The 20,784-nt window shown below is 48.0% G+C and overlaps 1 protein-coding gene across 7 annotated transcripts in view; it reads right to left on the bottom strand.

Moving 5' to 3' along the window:
• Nucleotides 1-2,780: 2,780 nt before the first annotated feature.
• Nucleotides 2,781-20,784, bottom strand: part of NRF1 (nuclear respiratory factor 1) — a 110,398-nt gene continuing 92,394 nt past the window's right edge. For 4 of the 7 annotated variants that reach the window (XM_005281312.5, XM_005281314.5, XM_065552223.1 and 1 more), the window contains one exon: nucleotides 2,781-4,739. In XM_005281312.5, coding sequence (XP_005281369.1) covers nucleotides 4,576-4,739 — 164 coding nt within the window. In that variant the 3' untranslated portion in view covers nucleotides 2,781-4,575. Of the gene's footprint in view, nucleotides 4,740-19,196; nucleotides 19,278-20,784 lie in introns of all 7 variants that reach the window. The other 3 variants (XM_042842254.2, XM_065552189.1, XM_042842252.2) reach the window with 1 other exon arrangement.

The following is a 20,784-nucleotide window of genomic DNA, read 5'->3' as shown; positions in this document are numbered from 1 at the left end:
AGAGATGACGACTCCAGGGGAACGGGAGATCTCTGGCCGGCGGGGAAGGAATTTAAAAAGGGGAGAGAGGAGTGGGTGAAAAACGTATACGAGAAAGGCTTCTTGACAAGGATAGCAGCCATTAACCAGTTGTCTCCTAAGGGGGTGTGTGGTAGCTATCCGTGCAGATTTTCCAATCCCTCAGCAGAATCGGGAGGAAACTACACAGAATTTAACATGTTTTACATCTAGCTAGCAGCCCTAGCAATCCTGGGGGGAATTTGGAGGAAGCAGCGAGGCTATGCACTGGGAGAAGGGGCATCATCTCGCTTGAGCAAGTCGCACTGGTTGGAGTGGGGCAAATGGGTGCTCCCTGGATGCTGAGGTGACAGGACCCGAGAAGTGGATTTTGGGGTGTAGGAGAAAGAAGGGGGGAGACGGCTGTGTTGCGGCTCAGCCTCTGGCTGGGATCCTGGCTTGCTACATTTGATCATCAGATCAAAAGGAGGAAAACCAGGGTAACCCATGTCCTTCCCCTCCCACGTGTGTACTCAGTACTTGTGCGTTAGCTCTCGCTCCTGCTTGGAACTGCTCTATTGGGGAGAAGAGCTAGCCCTTCGTATCCTATAGGCGCCCAGCGATCACATCGCCCACAGGATAATGCAGCTACCTCTGGGGTAGAACGTGGCAGTTCTTCAACATTACAGAAGAGTTTGGGACAGAAAGGGAAGAATACCATGGGAGGGGATTTACAGAAGCAGAAAGGCATAGTCTAGGGTTAGGAATATGCCCAAAACACCAGGGCTAACAGTGACCCAAAGTGGTCAGAACCTTGCTCTAACACCCTCGCTGCCAGTTCAGCACCCCAAATGCCGTGCTGGGGTATTGGATCGACAACAGGCCAAAGGAAAGTGTGTCACTTGCTGAATGACCAGTGCCGCTTTGGGTTTCCCTAGGAGCCTCTCATCCCAATACTGACCAGAGTTGACGCTCCTGAGCATGGGGCATATGAGAAAATCACAGGCCGAGGCAGCATGGCTGGATCCGTTGAAACATTTCGCAAATATTTTGGCAATAGGACATAGACAAGATAGTTCAGTGGCCTAAGCCCTCGGTATATTTAGATTGGCAGTGCTTTGGGGCAGGGACTGTCTCTTGCTGTGTGTTTATACTGAGCCTAGAACAATGAGGCTCCAATCTCTACATGTTACTGTAATACAAATACATTAATACTTTTATACACAATATTCAAATAAAGCTTCCTGGGCCATGTTTCTGGGTTGAGTCAGCGTGCAAGTTATTTTCCCCTCCCCTTTTTAATCATTTCTGACCACGCTCACGTTTAGAACATGAATAGGAATCTATTTCGTGCTATCTACTTTTTTGAGCATCTAAAGAATTTCCACATTTAGTCTGAATCAAGTACCAGCAAATCTGGGTAGGACACACGTCATTATTCCAACTGGGATTTGGCTACGACAGAAGCACTAATTCATACTTAGCACTTATCATTTTCATCTGAGAGTACATTATAAATATTAACTAACGAATCGCTAGGGCCAACTCCATGATCTTGCCAAAAAAAGTGCTGTGGGATCTTTAATGTTTCCTCCAAAAGGTGCCTCTCAGCCAAAGCCCTAGCATGACATTGAACAACAAAGAAGAATGTCGCCTTTTGAGTTCCCAACATTGACGTAGGCTGGCACATGGGGCTAGACCAGGGGTGGGCAAACTTTTTGGCCCGAGGGCCACATTGGGGTTGCAAAACTGTATGGAGGGCTGGGCAATGAAGGCTGCGCCTCCCCAAACAGCCTGGTCCCCTCCCACCCCCCCCAACTACTCCCCTCAGAACCCCCGACCCATCCTACCCCCTCCCGCTTCTTGTCCCCTGACTGCCCCCACCTGGGACCCCCCGCCCCTCACTGCCTCCGGAACCCTACCCCCTATCCAACCCCCGTGCTCCCAGTCCACTGACTGCTCTGACCCCTATCCACATCCCCGCCCCCTGACAGCCCCCCCCCGGGACTCTCACACCTATCCAACCCCCCCTCCCCGTCCCCTGACCGCCCCATCCAACCGCCCCCTGCTCCCTGTCCCCTGACTGCCCCCTGGAGCCCCCTGCCCCTTATCCAACCCCCCGGCCTCCTTACTATGCCACTCAGAGCAGCATGTCTGGCAGCCGCGCCGCCCGGCCAGAGCCAGACACGCTGCCGCGCTGCTCGGCAGGAGCATGCAGCCCCACCACCCAGAGCACTGCCCGCACCGTGGCATAGCTGTGGGCAAGGGGGGACAGCAGGGGAGGAGCCGGGGGCTAGCTTCCCGGGCCAGGCAGGACGGTCCCGTGGGCCGGACGTGGGCCGCAGGCCGTAGTTTGCCCACTTCTGGTCTAGGGGCACTTCTGGTCTTGCCCACTTCTGGTCCCTGAAAGGGACGATGAATGAAAAAGTGAGACCGACTTGTCTAATTTCATTGTTCAAGCTGAGTGAAGTGCAAAAAGAGTAAACAAGTGAGTTTTTAAAAACATTCACTTAATAATCTAAGGCCCGGATCACGCAGACTCTTCCGCCCACACATAGCTTTACTCAGTTGAATAGTTTTATTGGAGTCAATGGGATTACGCACCTGAGTCAAGTCTGCAGGGAAAGGCCCTAAGATATTAACAGCACAGATAAGCAAAACAAAATAAAATAAAAAAAGTTACGATATATTAACCACCTGACAGTCTCCCTTTTAAAAACATCTTCCCTCCATTTACCAAAACTGTGCAAAGACCTACAAATAAGAGACTCCGGGTGCAGACACATTTGTAACAATTTATTGAATGAGGCAATAATAGACAGAATGGGAAAACAACAGGTATTCCATGCTCTGCTACTTGACTGTTTTTTTTTCTTTCCCTTTTTCTGGGGAGAATTTCTTAGACCGTAAGAACGTTATTTCATTGCCAAAGAAACACCGACTGTAAAGCCACTGGACATCTTCACAACGACAATAAAAAATAATAATAGTTAAAAAAAATAAATTGGAAAAGCAGGGCATTCTATGGAAATGTTTCCCTCCCCTCCTTAAAGTACAGAAAAACATATACAAAGAACATTTGATATTTTCATATAAAACAAGTAAATACAAGAATCTGAAAACTTCCTTGAAGGCGGAGCAAGACTTGGAGAATTTTGTTAAATGGCCACTTTAAAAAAAAAAATTAAATACCATGCACAATTGCACACATCGAGGGAGGGCGTGGCTAAAAGAAGGGAGGAGCTTGCTTGGGGGAGGGGCAGTGTTTGTTGGTTTTGGGAAGCAAAGGTTTGGCCCATTGGAAAGTCAAGTAAAATCAGCCACTGAAAACACACCAGGCGTTTTTCTGTCTAGAGGTTTTCTCATGAAGTAGATTAAAAAAAACTCGCAGCAGCAAAGCCGTGCTGGAGATGCACATACAGCAGAAACAGGTGCGGGACCTGTGGAACGCGAACTGGGGCGGGGGGCTACGGGAGGAGTCGGTTTGATCCCCATATTTATTGAACAAGGAAACATTGTGAGGATTGGATATTCCAGGACGGGTCGAGGCTGCGATAGGGGATCATCTGTTTCATACAGTCCTATCCCGGCTCTGATAATACCAGTGGCAGACGTAGCTCAGGTGAACTCAAAGTACCTCTCAGCAACGGGGCTGAATAGGATTCAGTTATAAAACAAGCCCTGGGGAGAGGCAGGGGAAGGAAGAATTTGCCCTAGTCAATAACTCCTCACTCTCTTCACAGCCTTCCCCCGCCGTAGTGCCCCAGCCAAAGCCCCCTAAGAGATTCTCCATTGCAGTCTAAATTTACAAACATGAAATAATAAAGAGAAGGGTCTAAAACGTCAGCTACATTTCAATAGCAGAGAAGATAAGGGCAGGTCTTGAGGGTGGATTACAGGAGAGCAAGGCAGGGGCATGGAGGGTGGGGGAACTCTCCATGGAATTTCTTAAGAACTTCAACGGCAGAGTTTTCCTCTCTTACGGGGACTGCGGGGTGATCAATTGCTGTCCTCTGAGGAGCTTTATCCCTTCGAAAGGCTGCTGCTGCCCCTACACAGTCGTGCATGCGCCTTCCCCGAGGAGAGACGTTTTCCAAACTCTCTCTCTTGAAACCTAATTCTCAAAGTGACGGGGCAGAGGGGCCGACCCCGGGAGCCACCGCAGAACTCACTGCCGGCTTAGCGGGCAGCAGCGCTGTTGGAACTCTCTCCAGCCAAGGGTACAGCTGCTTCCTATGGGGGGGGGGGGCAATCTTCCCATCTTGCCCTGATTCTAACAGATATTTCATGCGGGGGTGTGAGGGAGGGGGGTTGTGTTTTGATTTAAATCTCCTCAGAATGAAAGTCCATTACAAATTGGCTTTCCACTCCCACAAGATCAGCGCGGCACTATAAAAATGCACTTAACACACATCCTCTGCTATTTTTTTTTTCCTTTTAAAAAAAGGTTAACGAAACCTTTGCTTCCAAAGCTGGGAGACTCAATGCCACCTGATTGCATCTCTGAAGAGGCGTAAAAAAATTATTCACGTAAGAGACGAGGAAAAACATCATCATGATCCTGCCATGGCAGCAGCGTCACTGTTCCAAGGTCACAACCTCCACTGCTTGACCATCCATGGTGACGGCACTGTCTGCTATCCTCGTAGTAACGGGAGCCATGGCGACCTGAACGGGACCATTCCCTTGGGCGAGGCTGGTTACCACCGTCTGGTACATGCTGACGGGGATCTGGACGAGCCCTGCGGAGACAAAAGTAGGCGATGGAATTTGCAGATCGTTCAGACATTTCAACCGGACAAATCAAAGGACTCAGGCATGTTTTGATACATCTTTTATCCCGCGTGTGTTGCTATTATTTACATAGCTCCAAGAATCATAGAGTTCAAGGCCAGAAGGGACCAGATCATTTAGTGTGGCCTCTTGGCTATCACAGGCCACCAGCACCGCCCAGCACCCGCCCACTAACCCCCAAATTAGATCAAAGTATTGCAGCCCACAGGAGACTAAACTAGTGCGTGCCACAGGCAGAGAACAGGAAGGACCGAGGTGCCCCAGTGCCCACGGCCCCTGCAATGGCAGATATACCCTGATGATCCTAGCAAGCGACCCGCACTCCACGCCACAGAGGAAGGTAAAGCCCACACAGGGTCCCTGCCAATCTGACCTGGGGGGGAAATTCCTTCCTGACCCCCACATATGGCGATCAGTGAGACCCTGGGTACATGAGCAAGAACCAGCTGGCTAAGAATGCGAGAGAGAGAATGCTTGGTGTCCCAGCTCCAGCCATGCGCACCCCTGGTGCTTCAGAGGACGGAGACAAAAAGACAAAACAAAAAAACCCACCCAACCACAGAATACATTTGGGGGGGGGAAGAGGGGGGAATCCCTTCCTCACCTCCACAGGTGACCAGATGAGCTTTGGGAACATAAATTACAAAGTGGAAGGGACCCCACTGGTTGCTGATCCCTACCCCCACCCATCATAAGCAACCCTGTCATACAATCCCACTCATACATTTGTCCAGCTCTCTCAAAACGAATTGTTCCCCCCCAGTTCCTACTGGGAGGCTGTTCTAAAACCTCATTCCTCCGATGATTAGAAACCTTCTTCTAATTTCCAGCCTGAGTCTGCTCATGGCCAATTTATGCCCATTTTGTTTTGGTGCCAACTACTGTCCTTTAGCTTAACTAGCGCTTCACCCTCCCTGGCGTTTAACGAATTTGTAGAGTATTCAGATCTCCTCTCAGCCTTCACTTTGCTAGGCGAAATAAGCCATGCTCTTCCCGTTTCTTAAGATAGGCCCTTCCTTCCCCATATCATGTTAGTAGCTCTTCTCTGCACTAGTTCCAGTTTGAATTCATCTTTCTTGAATATGGGGTCCAGACCTGTATACAGTATTCCAGGGCGGTACTCCAATGGGTACATGGTGGGATACACGGGGAGAAGGTGGGGCCATGAAACAATAGGTCTCTGTCCTGAAAGGCTCTAAGGGCAAGAAAAGAGGGTGATTGGCGTTGGAATGCCTTGAAGAACAGGCTGGTTTCAAGGAGCACGGGAGCTCTGTGGACACTGACTGGGAGGCTGGGCCACACATGAGCATGCAAAGGTATAAAAGCAAGAGTAAGTGATGGGGACCTAGGAATTGGACAGGAGCAGGGACTGGCAGGGAAAGTGGAAGTGGAGACCCTGGAGGGGAAGGCTAGTATAGGATTCAGGAAGGGAGGGGAAGATCTGTTTGGAGCAGCGGGAAAGTGACTTTGGCAGTAGCCAAACACTTTGTCATTGTTAAACCTAAACCAATTTTAAACAGTGCAATTTACTTCCCAGCTGAGGCTGTGTTAACTACCTGCATTTCATTCAGCTGAGCAAATGAGACCGGGCTGGTCACTTTCTCCCCTGAGCCTCTCACTTTAGTACAAGGATTCCAGGCTGCTTGTAAATTCCCCAGCCCCGCCCAGCCACAACAGCAAAGCTGTCTTCATTCATATTTTAAGGAACATGTGCATGAAAAAAAAATCTATTATCTGTGTTGTGTCCCAAGCTGCCTCCTGGATCAGATTGCACAAGGTTCCTAGTACTGAATTTAGACTTAACGTGCGTGAAGACGAGAAGAGAGAGGAACAGTCCGGATTAAAGCTGGACAAGGTCACAGAAATCAGCCGGTAACTCAGTTTGTGGACACAGCTTTGTGCCAGTGTGCAGCATGAATTCAGCTCTCTTATCCATATGCATTATGACACAGTCTTCAATTACATGATCATACACTATTTTTTCCAAGGGACTCCTGCCTCCTTCAGTGAATGGATAGTTATTCAACATCCCTTTTTATCTGCCACATTCAGCGTGGTGCCTGAGGTTTTGTTTAAGGCACGCCATTCAAACCCTGCTCTGAATACAAAATTGTTCGTCTACTCATGGGCGTTTCTATGGCACTTTCACCATCATGGCTGAGTGCTTCTCACACATTAATGAGGTAAGTGTGGTAAAGTGGTATTATCCCCATTTTACAGATGTGAAACTGAATGATTAAGGCCAAAATTATCAAAGGTCGGGTGTCCAACTTTAGATGTCTAGGGCCTGATTTGTCAGAGTAATTAGCAATTTTATATCACTATCTTAAAAGCACAGCTCACTCCAATCAACTTCAATAGCAGCTGTGAGTACACGGCCGTTCTATAAATCTGGCTCCAAGAGTCTCACTTTGGGCACTCAGAAAATGAGGAACACGCAGGTAGTGGCTACTTTATGACAAGTTTGGTTTAAGCGATTTGCCCAGGAACTGTGCAGCAGAGCACGGAGAGAGTCCAATTCTCTAGGGCAACCGTCAACTGCCTTCACCATGAGACCATCCTTTCTCTTCCTGCAGTCCCCTGCTTCATTCACTACCCACCTTCCAACTTCTGCAACGAGAAAGGCAGGAGTCTTGCAGACAACAGCCGGATTCACTATGAGCACCAGTCAGCCTGCCCCTTTATCCCAGAACTGCCACCAGCCTCTCCAAAATAAACCTCATTTCTTCCTATCAGCTTTTCTCCTACTCCTGCTCTCACGATCATTTACACTGCTTCGGTTTAAGGTCCAATTACGTGTCAGTAAAGCTTCAGGCTCCCTTCTGGTGCTATCGGAATAATCCTGTGATGTGGTAGGACAAATTCGGGTTAGTTTACTGCTCAGACAATAACAAAACGTATGAAGGCCCCAGAGGTTTCCGCGCAGTTTGGGCGATTAAGTGATGTTCAATAATTGCAATAAAGGTGCAGCCTCTTGCCTTCCAGTAACACCGTGGTACGTGCACTTGGATGCAAGGCAGAGCCGGGGAACGCTGTAGCAGCATTGGCTGGACTATGGAATCCTAGAAATTAGCAAAGGAAATGACTTCTTAGAGCATCTAAGTCTATGCCCCTAGCTAGCGCAGGATTGTGCCTTACCCAGACCAAGTTCAAATCATTCTGGATAGCTGGATCTTTGATCCAGGTTTTCCAGACAGAGGAGTCTACTGTCAAACCACTGTCCTGTTTGGGCAATTTGACTCAGATTTCACTAGCCGAGGTCAGGACCTCTATCCCCAGAGGATACTATTTAATGACAGGAGGCAGCAGAATGTGTTTCCGTGTCCTTGCATCACTTTTTGTGCGGACAGAAAAGCTTAGGTCTTAATCATGCTGGCCAGGGGGGTGCCCCAGGGTTTGAGAGGGCAGAGAGTTCAGTAATACTGTGCACTGCGCTAGCCCCTTTCAGCTGAAGATCTCAACACATACTGCTAACAATTCAGGCTCACAAAACCCCTAGGAAGGAGGTATTCATCTGCCCACTTTACAGATGGTAGAAAGATCCAGAGGGGTTAAGTACCTGCCCCAAGGTCACACCGCGAGTCAGTGGCAGGATCTGGAATAGAGAGAAGAGACCTGCTTCCCTGGGCCCTACTGTAACCACCGGCACCACCCCATATGACTGACACCTGCAGAGTCCTGCACAGCAGACTGTGGAAGGACTGGGGCTTGTTATGTATTTTCAAAGGGAGGCTGCAGAGGCTTATATCTGAGCTGACATTCCTTCCATACACACCGCCCCCTTAAAAAAAAAAAAAAGTCTTAGATGGACTAGTCAAGAAAACCTCGCGGACTTCAGTTTGTGGGGGAGCCAGGCAGCAACCGGGAAGTTTGGCCTTAGGCCAGCATGGAACCTGAGCACCCCCCAGAGACATAAGAAGCTGGCAGATCTCCACTCCAGGCAGCTAGACTTACTGGTCCTAAAAGTTCTCCATTGTGCCACACTGGCCGAATGGGTCTCCTGGCCTATTTAGGAGCGATATTCCAAAGACTCCACACAATGCAAGGGACTGACTCTCTTATTGGCCAGGGAACACGCAAGGTTACAAAGCTTGATCCCCCGGCGATGTACAGAGGGGAGCGTCGGTGCACACTAGGATACAGTTGTTGCCAGCCAGTCTTTACTGAGAGGGGGAAGACTGAATGGGATCAGTCTCTCTGGGAAGGATGGATTCCTGGTATCAGGGGTGTAGTCAAGCCCAGCCCTACCTTAGACACAAGCAGGGAATTATCCGTGAGAGAGAGGCTCCTTTCTACATGGGATTAAACTAAATCGCCTCAGTGGCTGAGGTAGAAGCCTTTCTGACAGGAGTGAGGTGGGTGAGGGCTGTAAAGTCTGCTGTGCATTAAAGCAGAGATGATCGCCCTTGGGAGAGAGATGATTAAACTGCAGATACACCGTAATGAGGTCTAGGATTGTCCCTGCACTGCATCTGCTGAGACCTGGACCCTGATTAGCCCTAATCTAGCTGGCACATGTTAATCTAAAGCATGGGTTTTGGATCCTTTCAACTGTATTAAATAAGAAATCCCTGACACAAAACTTTCGGGGCTGTGCAAATACAAATATCGGCAAAGAGGGGACAATTCCTTGAAGGAGATACGGCTATTACTGAGAGAGCCAGCAGGCAGAAATCATCATGCAGCTTCTTGCCAACAGATGAGTGGGGTACTGCAGGGCTCCATGGCGCAATGCTACACGTCAGCTGCGCACACAGTTCAGATCGGCTCCTGCCAGGTGAAGGCCTATAAACAAACATTATTAATAATGCACCAACCCGCACAGACAATAGAAGCAGGTTTTCAAAGCAACGGAGTGCGGAGATGGAGCAGGGACAGACCTTCACTCCTCTTTGTGAAGGGATTTTCTCCCTGAAACCAGACCTCGCCCACCACTGCTCCCTTGGAAGGGGTCGGAGCAGGGGTGTGACAGAGCAGAATGGCAGTCATAACAACATGGCCGCCAGCCATTCCGCTTCCCTCCTTCAAATCCTCACTCAAGACCCACTTCTGTCAGGTTACCTGTGTTATTTGCGCTGGGAGAGGGCCCGAAGGCCCCGGTCTGGATCAGGGCCCCATCTTGCTGGGGACTAAACATAACGAGACTGTGTTCCTGACCCAACGAGCTTACAGTCTAAATGACAAGCAGATGCAACACGTGGGTAACAACCGAACGGGAAGAACAGGAATGGTTAGAAGATCCACGTACGCAGGCCAGCTGCATTCACAGCTAGATGGCCTGGAGACAAACTTTTAAAAAGAAATGATAAAATCTAAACCAATAAATCCAGTCTATATCAGTTGGCCCTCCAGCTCGCCACTTGCTATCACTGCGAAAGTGGGTCTTGAAGGATAGGGGAGTGGCTTTATGGAGTAGTTCAGAGGGGACTTTTTAAGGGGCAGGCTGGAAACAAGCCCAAAGGAGCCTGTGAGAGACGCAGAAAAAGGCCAGCATCACTGGCAGGGGAACGGGGTGCTGCGACAGGACACTAGAGTAGATAAGCAGGAAGGAACAGAGCCGTGTAGGACCTTACAAGTAGGAACAAGGGCTTGAATCTGATGTAGCGAAGGAACAGGAGCTGGTTAGAAGGATACAAAGAGGGCAAGATACGGACAATGCCAGGCCAGGCAAATCATCGTAGCAACTCTAGTTTGTATGGACTAAAGGAGAAGGAAGTTGTGATATTCAAAGATGATGCTCAGGCTACAGGCCTGAGCGACAGGGAGGATGGTTGTGTTCTCAGCCATTACCTCCAGCGGGAAGGTGCTGAGTGGGCAGGGAGACAAGGAGGTCACCTTTGGCTATGTTGAGTTTAAGTTGGCAGTGAAATCAGCCCATTGCTAATGGTGAGACTGAAGGGCCATTGGGGAGCGGCTGTATTTATTTTTACACAAGCTGACTGCTTTATCCCTTTCTCTGTTGCTGGTCTCCGATTATGAGCTCTCTGGGGCAAGAATGGAATCTTCCTGTGTGTATGGACAGCGCCTAGCACTTTGTGGGCACTGCTGGACTACATAATACTTCATCACCAAGAGTACAGGCCGTATCAGCCCTGAAGGACGCTGGTGCAATTCCCATCTCTTTCAGGGTGAGCTATACTTGCTTATTCCCCAGAGGTCTCAGTAGGGAATGTTCCATCGTGATCAGAGCAGAAGACAAGCTAGCACTAAAGACTCTACAGGGCCACACCCCTGTAAAGAGCGATCAGCTGTTGTGTTGCTGCACAGGATGTGCCATGTTTGTCTTTCTCCCAGAGGATAAAAGCGACTTTGTCTGTACAAAGTGCAAGCTGGCCTCCATATTGGAAGAGAAGGTTAAAGGACTAGAGACCCAAGTATCAACCCTGCGTTGCATCAGAGAAAATGAAGACTTTCTGGATAGAAGTCAGCGTTTGGTACTGCAGGTACAGCATGCTGAAGAATCAGAGAGGGCAGTGCAGAACGGGGAAGAAAATTGGCAGCATGTGAGCTCCAGAAGAAGAAAGAGGAGAACCCATGTACTCCCAATGCAGATAGAGGTAAGAAATTGTTTTCAGGCTCTCTGCATAGGTACTACGGTGGGGAATGGTTTGCAAGAGTCATCTGAGGAAAGGGATCAGAAGGAGACCCCATCGACCAGAAGGCATGGGATGCATTGTCCTAGGGATGGGGGTTCCACGACCACCACTCCCAAGAGGAGGTGACAGGTGGTGGTGGTCGAGGACTCCCTCCTAAGGGGGACAGAGTAAACTCGAGAAGTGTGCTGCTTGCCTGGAGCTACAATTCAGGATGTGACGGAGCGTCTGCCAAGACTGATCAAGCCCTCGGACTGCTACTCCTTCCTACTTCTCCATGTGGGCACCAATGATGCTGCCAAGAATGACCTTGAGCGGGTCACTGCAGACTACCTGGCACTGGGAAGAAGGATAAAGGAGTTTGAGGCACAAGTCGTGTTCTTGTCCATCCTCCCTGTTGAAGGAAAAGGCCCAGGTAGGGACCATCGAATAGTGGAGGCAAATGCGTGGTTACGCAGGTGGTGTCTGAGAGAGGGCTTTGGATTCTTTGACCTTGGGATGTTATTCCAGGAAGAAGGATTGCTAGGAAGAGATGGAATCCACCTAATGAAGAGAGGGAAGAGCATCTTCGCAGGCAGGCTTGCTAACCTAGCAAGGAGGGCTTTAAACTAGGTTCACCGGGGGGGGGGGAGGGGTGATATAAGCCCAGAGGTAAGTGGGGAAGTGGGATACCGGTAGGAAACACAAGGAGGAGGGTGCAACAGGAGAGGCCTCCTGATTCACACTGAGAAAATAGGGCAATTGGCTAGTTATCTTAGGTGCCTGTACACAAACGCAAGAAGCCTGGGAAACAATCAGGAAGACTTGGAAGTCCTGGCACAGTCAAGGAACCATGATGTGACTGGAATAACAGAGGCTTGGTGGGGTAACTCACATGACTGGAGTACTGTCATGGATGAGTATAAACTGTTCAGGAAGGACAGGCAGGGGAGAAAAGGTGGAGGAGTTGCACTGTATGTAAGAGAGCAGTATGATTGCTCAGAGCTCCAGGATGAAACTGAAGAAAAGCCTGCTGAGAGTCTTTGGGTTAAATTTAGCGACGAGAGCAACAAAGGTGATGTCGTGGTGGGCGTCTGCTATAGACCACCAGAGCAGGAGGATGAGGTAGACGAGGCTTTCTTCAGACAACTAACAGCAGTTTCCAGATCACAGGCGCTGGTTCTCATGGGGGATTTCGATCACTCTGACATCTGCTGGGAGAGCAATACAGCAGTGCACAAACAATCCAGGAAGTTTTTGGAGAGTGTTGGGGACAACTTCCTGGAGCAAGTGCTGGAGGAACCAACTAGGGGCCGTTCTCCTATTGATCTGCTGCTCACAAACAGGGAAGAATTGGTAGGGGAAGTAGCAGTGGGTGGCAACCTGGGCAGCAGTGACCATGAGATGGTTGAGTTCAGGATCCTGACAAAAGGAAGAAAGGAGAGCAGCAGAATACGGACTCAGGTCTTCAGAAAAGCAGACTTTGACTCCCTCAGGGAACTGATGGGCAGGATCCCCTAGGAGGCTAAAATGAGGGGGAAAGGAGTCCAGGAGAGCTGGCTGTATTTTAAAGAATCCTTATTGAGGTTGCAGGAACAAACCATCCCAATGTGTAGAAAGAATAGTAAATATGGCAGGTGACCAGCTTGGCTTAACAGTGAAATCCTTGCTGATCTTAAATGCAAAAAAGAAGCTTACAAGAAATAGAAGAGTGGACAAATGACCAGGGAGGAATATAAAAATATTGCTCGAGCATGCCGGGGTGGAATCGGGAAGGCCAAAGCACAATTGGAGTTGCAGCTAGGAAGGGATGTGAAGGGTCACAAGAAGGGTTTCTACAGGTATGTTAGCAACAAGAAGATGGTCAGGGAAAGTGTGGGACCCTTACTGAAAGGGGGAAGCAACCAAGTGACAGATGATGTGGAAAAAGCTAAAGTACTCAATGCTTTTTTTACCTTGGTCTTCACAGACAAGGTCAGCTCCCAGACTGCTGCACTGGGCAGCACAACATGGGGAGGAGGTGAGCAGCCCTCTGTGGTGAAAGAACAGGTTAAGGACTATTAGAAAAGCTGGATGTGCACAAGTCCATGGGTCCAGATCTAATGCATCCAAAGGTGCTGAGGGAGTTGGTGGATGTGATTGCAGAGCCACTGGCCATTATCTTTGAAAACTCATGGTGATCGGGGGAGGTCCCAGATGACTGGAAAAAGGTAAATATAGTGCCCATCTTTAAAAAAGGGAAGAAGGAGAATCTGGGGAACTACAGGCCAGTCAGCCTCACCTCAGTCCCTGGAAAAATCATGGAGCAGGTCCACAAGGAAACTATTTTGAAGCACTTGGAGGAGAGGAAGGTGATCAGGAACAGTCAATATGGATTCACCAGGGGCAAGTCATGCCTGACCAACCTGATTCCCTTCTATGATGAGATAACTGGCTCTGTGGATATGGGGAAAGCAGTGGACGTGATATATCTTGACTTTAGCAAAGCTTTTGATACGGTCTCCCACCATACTCTTGCCAGCAAGTTAAAGAAGTATGGATTGGATGAATGGACTATAAGGTGGATAGAAAGCTAGCTAGATCATTGGGCTCAACGGCTCGTTATCTAGTTGTCAGCCAGTATCAAGCAGAGTGCCCCAGAGGTCGGTCCTTGGGCTGATTGTATTCAACATCTTCATTAATGATCTGGATGATTGAATGGATTGCACCCTCAGCAAGTTTGCAGATGATACGCAGATGGGGGAGAGGTAGATATGCTGGAGGGTAGGGATAGGGTCCAGAGTGACCTAGACAAATTGGAGGATTGGACCAAAAGAAATCTGATGAGGTTCAACAAGGACAAGTGCTGAGTCCTGCACTTAGGACAGAAGAATCCCATGCACTGCTACAGGCTGGGGACCGACCGGCTAAGCAGCAGTTCTGCAGAAAAGGACCTGGGGATTACTGTGGACGAGTAGCAGGATATGGGTCAACAGTGTGCCCTTGTTGCCAAGAAGGCTAATGGCATATTGGGCTGCATTAGTAGGAGCATCGCCAGCAGATCGAGGGAAGTGATTATTCCCCTCTATTCAGCACTGGTGAGGCCACATCTGGAGTATTGCGTCCAGTTTTGGGCCCCCCACTACAGAAAGGATGTGGACAAATTGGAGAGAGTCCAGCAGAGGGCAACGAAAATGATTAGGGGGCTGGAGCACATGACTTATGAGGAGAGGCTGAGGGAACTGGGATTATTTAGTCTGCAGAAGAGAAGAGTGAGGGGGGATTTGATAGCAGCCTTCAACTACCTGAAGGGGGGGTTCCAAAGAGGATGGAGCTCGGCTGTTCTCAGTGGTGGCAGATGATAGAACAAGAAGCAATGGTCTCAAGTCACAGTGTGGGAGGTCTAGGTTGGATATTAGGAAAAATTATTTCACTAGGAGGGTGGTGAAGCACTGGAATGGGTTCCCTAGGGAGGTGGTGGAATCTCCTTCCTTAGAGGTTTTTAAGGCCTGGCTTGACAAAACCCTGGCTGGGATGATTTAGTTGGGAATTGGTCCTGCTTTGAGCAGGGGTTGGACTAGATGACCTCCTGAGGTCTCTTCCAACCCTGATATTCTATGATTCTATGGGTCAGACCAATGGCCCATCTATCTCAGTATCCTGTCTCTGACAGTGACCAGTACCAGAGCTTCAGGGGAAGTGTACAGAAAAGGGCAATTCAGAGAGATCCACTTGTCTTCCCTTCCTCATTTCTGGCAGTCAGAGGTTTAGGTTCGCCCTGAGCATGGGGTTACATGCCTGACTATCCTGGCTAATAGCCATTGACAGACCTATCCTCCATGAACTTTAGTTCTTTTCTGAACCCAGTTATATTTTTGGCCATCACCACATCTCATGGCAACGAGTTCCATAGGTTAGTTGTGGGTTGTATAAAAAAGTATTCCCTCTTGTTTGTATTAAACCTGCTGCCTATTCATTTCATGGCGTGGGCCCTGGGTTTTGTATTGTGGGAAAGGGTAAACAACACTTGCTTATTCACTTTTTCCACTCCAGTCATGATTTTATAAACCACTACCATATCCCTCCTTAACCATCCCTCTTCTAAGATGAACAGCCCTAATCTTTTTAGCCTCTCCTCATACGGAAGCCGTGCCGTACCCTTGATCATCTTTGCTTTTTCAGATGGGCCACCAGAGCTGAACACAGTGTTCAAGGTGTAGGTGTACTATGGATTGATATAGTGCCATTGTGATATTTTTCTGTCGTATTTTCTATCCCTTTCCTAATAGTTCCTAACACTGACAGCCTTTTTGACTGCTACTGCGCATTGAACGGAAGTTTTCAGAGAACTGTCTATGATGACTCCAAGATCTCTTTCTTGAGTGGTAACAGCTAATCCAGAACCCATCTTTATATATGTGTAGTTGGGAGTTTCCCCCCAATGTGCATTCCTTTGCATTTATCAATGTTGAATTTCATCTGCCATTTTGTTGCCCAGTCACCTAGTTTTGTGAGATACCCCTGTAACTCTTCGCAGTAGCTTTGGACTTAATTATCTTGAATAATTCTGTATCATCTGCAAACATTGCCACTTCACTGTTCACTCATTTTTCCAGATCATTAATGAGTATGTTGAACGGCACAGATCCCAGTACAGATCCTTGGGGGACCCCGCTGTTTACCTCTCTCCATTGTGAAAACGGACCATTTATTCCCACCCTTTGTTTTTCTGTCTTTTAACCAGTTACTGATCCATGAGAGGACCTTTGCTCTTATCCCATGACTACTTAGTTTCCTTTAAGAGCTTTGCTAAGCAACCCTGTCAAAGGCTTTCTGAAAATCCAAGTACACCATATCAATTGAATCACCCTTGTCCACATGCTTGTTGACCCCCTCAAAGAATTCTAACAGATTGGTGAGGCATGATTTCTTTTTACAAAAGCTGTGTTGACTCTCCCCCAACAAAACTTGTTCATCTATGTGATTTAGGGTATCTCGATTTTGGGGGAGCTAAATTTGAGATGCTCTACAGGGTCCTAACTGCAAAAAGTGCTGAGCTCCCCGTTTCTGAATAGTCAGACCCTAGTGCTAGCCATCCCAAGGCACTTCACAGATACTACGTTTGCGCCACAGCTCAGAGAGCCGAGGAAATTGTTCCACCCAGCATGGTTTGAAAGGACTTGCAAACTTTATTTTGTTTTGTGACCTCAAACCTGCCTTCACATCACCATGTGTCTCTGGAGGAGCCATCCTGGTCTAATCATGTTAAAAAATCCAACTCTCTCAAAGATGCACAACAGAGCATAACAGAATTTTACACGTGTGAACACCAATGTCGAGGTGCAACAGGGCAGCTTATAAATGGAGATATCCAATCTCCTAGAGCTGGAAGGGACCTTGAAAGGTCATCAAGTCCAGCCCCCTGCCTTCACTAGCAGGACCAAGTACTGATTTTGTCCCAGATCCCTAAGTGGCCCCCTCAAGGATTGAACTCCCAACCCTGGGTTTAGTAGGCCAATGCACAAACCACTGAGCTATCCCTCCCACTCCGGATGGATGGAGCATGAGTATGAATGGGGAAGCCCCAGACACCAGCCTGTAAATTATAATGAATATAATGAGTTAGTCCTGACTTTTCCATGGAACATTAGCCAAACACAACAGCAAACAAAAATGTGACATTTTCCTCCAACAAACTGCAAGGGTCCCAAGGGAGATTACAGCAGTATTGCAGCCACCGTAATTAAATAGTTCTGCCTCACCCCCCCCCCCCCCCCCCAACAGCTATGCACATCAAACTACCTATGTGGATGTCACCCGTGTTATCTGCCATTCAGCTGCCAAATGTTTCCTAAAACTCACAGTGATTAACCCTTTGCACCGTCCTGGTTCATCTTGTTCTATTTCAATGTGCTCCCCTCAGCTCATTCATAACAACCACAGGAGTGGATTTCTCTAAGAGCTTAAAGACTGAATAGGGACTGATCTGGTACCCTACGCTCTGCATCACTAACACAGCATGGGCCAGGATTTCAAAGAACCACACATACAAGGGTTGACCCTTTTCTTGATTCATTTTAACTTATTTAACGTTAATGGGAGCTGCTGGCTACTCGGTATTGTAAAAAATCAGGCTGTGTATTTAGGTGCATTAATGTGGACTGTGAAGACTAACTTTAGATGCCCATTTTTCAAGTCCTGGCCTTTGTCTTTTCCTCCACTCTCTTGTTCAGAGCGGATGCTTGTTGTGTGTATTGAGATTAAGTTGCTCTTTTACACATTTACCTTCTGCTACAATCCACCAACTTCTACCTTTTCTGCTTTTCTGGCCTGGGGTTAGCATGATCTAAAGCCAAAAATACCTCTTCTTTGAGGGAGAAGCTAGAGCTCAGGAGGAGAAGAGCTGAAGATTTTTTTGGCTTTATTTTTTTTTATATTTTCTACCCTTTTTACTTTTCTTTTGCCTTCTTGGGAGGAAGGATGATCACTTGGGGCTTCCAATCACAAAGATATGGCAGAGAGGGAGCCTTGAGCCCCTGCATTCTTTTTGTCCAATATGAAATTGGAAAAGATGCATGGGGCGTACATCCCAGAAAGAGCTCAGATCTTCCTCTTGGGAAGAGAGTCAGCAAGGATTCCTTGCCAAGTGACTATTACCCACTGGAGAAGCTGGGAGACGGCCCTGGAGCTTTTTCAATGTAGGATGGATCGGGCGGGGAGATTTTTGGACTTACCCCTACAGAATCCTTGACTGGAGAGGTTGAGTCTCCAGTACTGAAGAGGACTGACCTGTCCCTCTGGAAGTATCTCCTGCGGAGTTTCTGTTTTTTTTGGGGGGTGGGGGGGAAGGCGTGAATGCAGAGGCCCCAGCAAGCCATCCAAATACGTGGTCCTTTGCCATGGCCAAGCACGGATCCACAGGCTGGGAGCAACTGTGGCAAAATACCCCTTCTGTGGCTCCCAAGCGCATCTGTTCATGGGTGGAGCAGGTTGTGGCCCTGGGCGTGCTCTGCCAAGCTATGTGGAAGAGTCTACTCACCACAGACACACTCCCTCGCGGCTGGGCACGATGCAGCACCTCTCCTCCTTCGGCGCCCCCTCCCAACAGCTGTTCTGGCCCTGCGCTGATCTGCCTCTTCCTGGGACGTGGCTCTTCGGCCAGGTCAATAACAGTCCCACCCTTTCTGGCATGTCAGTGGTTCGGCCCAACTTCAGGCTTTTGGGGCCTGCCAGGCCTTGGCCCCAAGGTCATCACACCCCCTGCCCTAGTAGGGGAACCCAGGCTCGCCCTCTACCCTGGGTTCCAGCCCCAGGGGCTCTGTATAAAGCAGAGGAGGTCTGTTCAGACCCCCTGCTGTATATCTGGGCTGCTTCCTACTGTAGCCCATGGCTGGGCTTTTCTCAGTCTCTGCCCCGGCTTATTCTTCTATTGGTCCCAAAACAAAGGGCAGCCCAAACTAGTTATGAGAGATAAAAAAGGTCCTATACCAGGCCTACCTGTCCCAAGGAGGCTCTAGTTAGGTTCTAGCCCCAGCCAGGCCTTCCTTCCTTCACAGGGCTAGCTCAAAAGGTCTACTCCCTCTCCCAGTCAGCCACCACTGAGCTGGGCTTTTCCTCTCTCTCCCGCCTCCATGCTTGATACCTTGTACAGGTGTAATGGGTGTGGCTGACTGGGGCCAGAGGCTCTGATTACCCCCTTCCTGGTCACTGCGGTCTGTATACTTCATCACAAACTGCGACCGCAAAATTCCTTCAGTTAATACTCTCAGGTGGTGTTAGTAACACCGGGAAGCACTTTAAAAAGGTGTTTTTATCTTGACAGTATTCCTTTATTCTGAAATTCTGAGCCTTTACCTTCCTCTTCTGTCATTTTGGCCTCATTCTGATGTATCTGTAAAAACCTTATGTTCTTCTTACTTGATAAAAAAAGAGGGGCTAGGAGAGGAGACAAAGAAGCAGATCGTGTTTTTCCATGGGAAACCAATTTCAAATCCTCAGCTCATGACCCTGTCGGCTAAATTACCTATCCCTCCCTCCCTCACCTCCGTATGATGCGGAGGATGAATCTAGAGCTGAATACGGATACTCAGACCGGCTTGAGTTAGACGTAAAGTGTGTGCATACTCTGTGCAAGTTTTCCCCATGTGGCTCTGCTCCTATGTAACTCATTCCCTACCTAAGACACTAATTTTGGGCCTCTCTCAAGCAGGGACTGCAAGTCTTCTAAAACCTGGCCAATTTTTGTGCGAGAGAAAGAGAGAGATGTGGCAAACGGAGACTAGGAGACCAAACATAGAATCATAGGCTTTAAGGTCAGAAGGGACCATTATGATCATCTAGTCTGACCTCCTGCACAACGCAGGCCACAGAATCTCACCCACCCACTCCTGTATCAAACCTACATCTGAGCGATTGAAGTCCTCAAATCATGGTTTAAAGACTTCAAGATGCAGAGAATCTTCCAGCAAGTGACCCGTGCCCCACACTGCTCATTTCCACTTGTGATCTAAACAACTCCAGAAGTCTAGTGGACTAACCCACCTTTCTACTAAGCTCCCTTGATCAGCTGGCTTTACAGAATAGAGGAGGGTAAACCTGATAAGATTAGCCGTCTGTATCATGGTCAATTCAAATATATAGGAAACCTGGTTAGAAATACTAAGAAAGAATCATAGCATCCAACTTTTACTAAAGTTAGAAACTTTAAGTTTTGTTTTCTTTTAAATGAAATATAAACAGCAGTGGAGGATATTTTAGGTAGCCGGCTAACAGGTATTATGAGGACAAAGCTTTCTAGATATTAGAGATGGGAAACACCTAATCAGTCGCAGAGTAGATTCCTCTGTGGTTCCCAAACAGAAGGATGCATCAGCTATTAACCTGGTATGTTTGATCTTAGTCAAATGGCCAAGGTACCATATTATAGTTTTTAAAACTTCTGAATAGTCATTTAACAGAAAGCTGAGGAAGTGGGTATTCACCCACGAAAGCTTATGCTCCTATACATCTGTTAGTCTATAAGGTGCCACGGGACTCTTTGTTGCTATTCTCATTGTGTTTTACCATAAATATTTTAAAATCACCCCTTCCCTGAAAACTATGTTAATTACAGTGCAGACTTCTACATTCTCTATTAATTTCTAGTGGTTTTCAGGGCAATTGCTATGGAATCCTATTACATTTCTATTGAAATCTATTAGTTTAATCCGTATTAAAGACTACAGGGCTTTTCCATAAAGTAAAGACTATATCTAAGCGGAGTTTAGTTTTACATTTAAAATACCCTTTAGGATCCCATATTCTCTAGAGGGCCTTTGTATAATGGCAGCTGCAAGTTCTGAAGTGTGAAGAGAGAACCGCACCTGAAAGTGATGCTCTATTATTTTGATTTTTAAGGACAAAATTTATTTTAAAATATACATAACAGTAATTTGAAGTCACA

The sequence above is a fragment of the Chrysemys picta genome, chromosome 1 (assembly GCF_011386835.1).
Source record: "Chrysemys picta bellii isolate R12L10 chromosome 1, ASM1138683v2, whole genome shotgun sequence".
Lineage (NCBI taxonomy): Eukaryota > Metazoa > Chordata > Testudines > Emydidae > Chrysemys > Chrysemys picta.
This window is presented reverse-complemented; position numbering and strand designations above follow the sequence as displayed.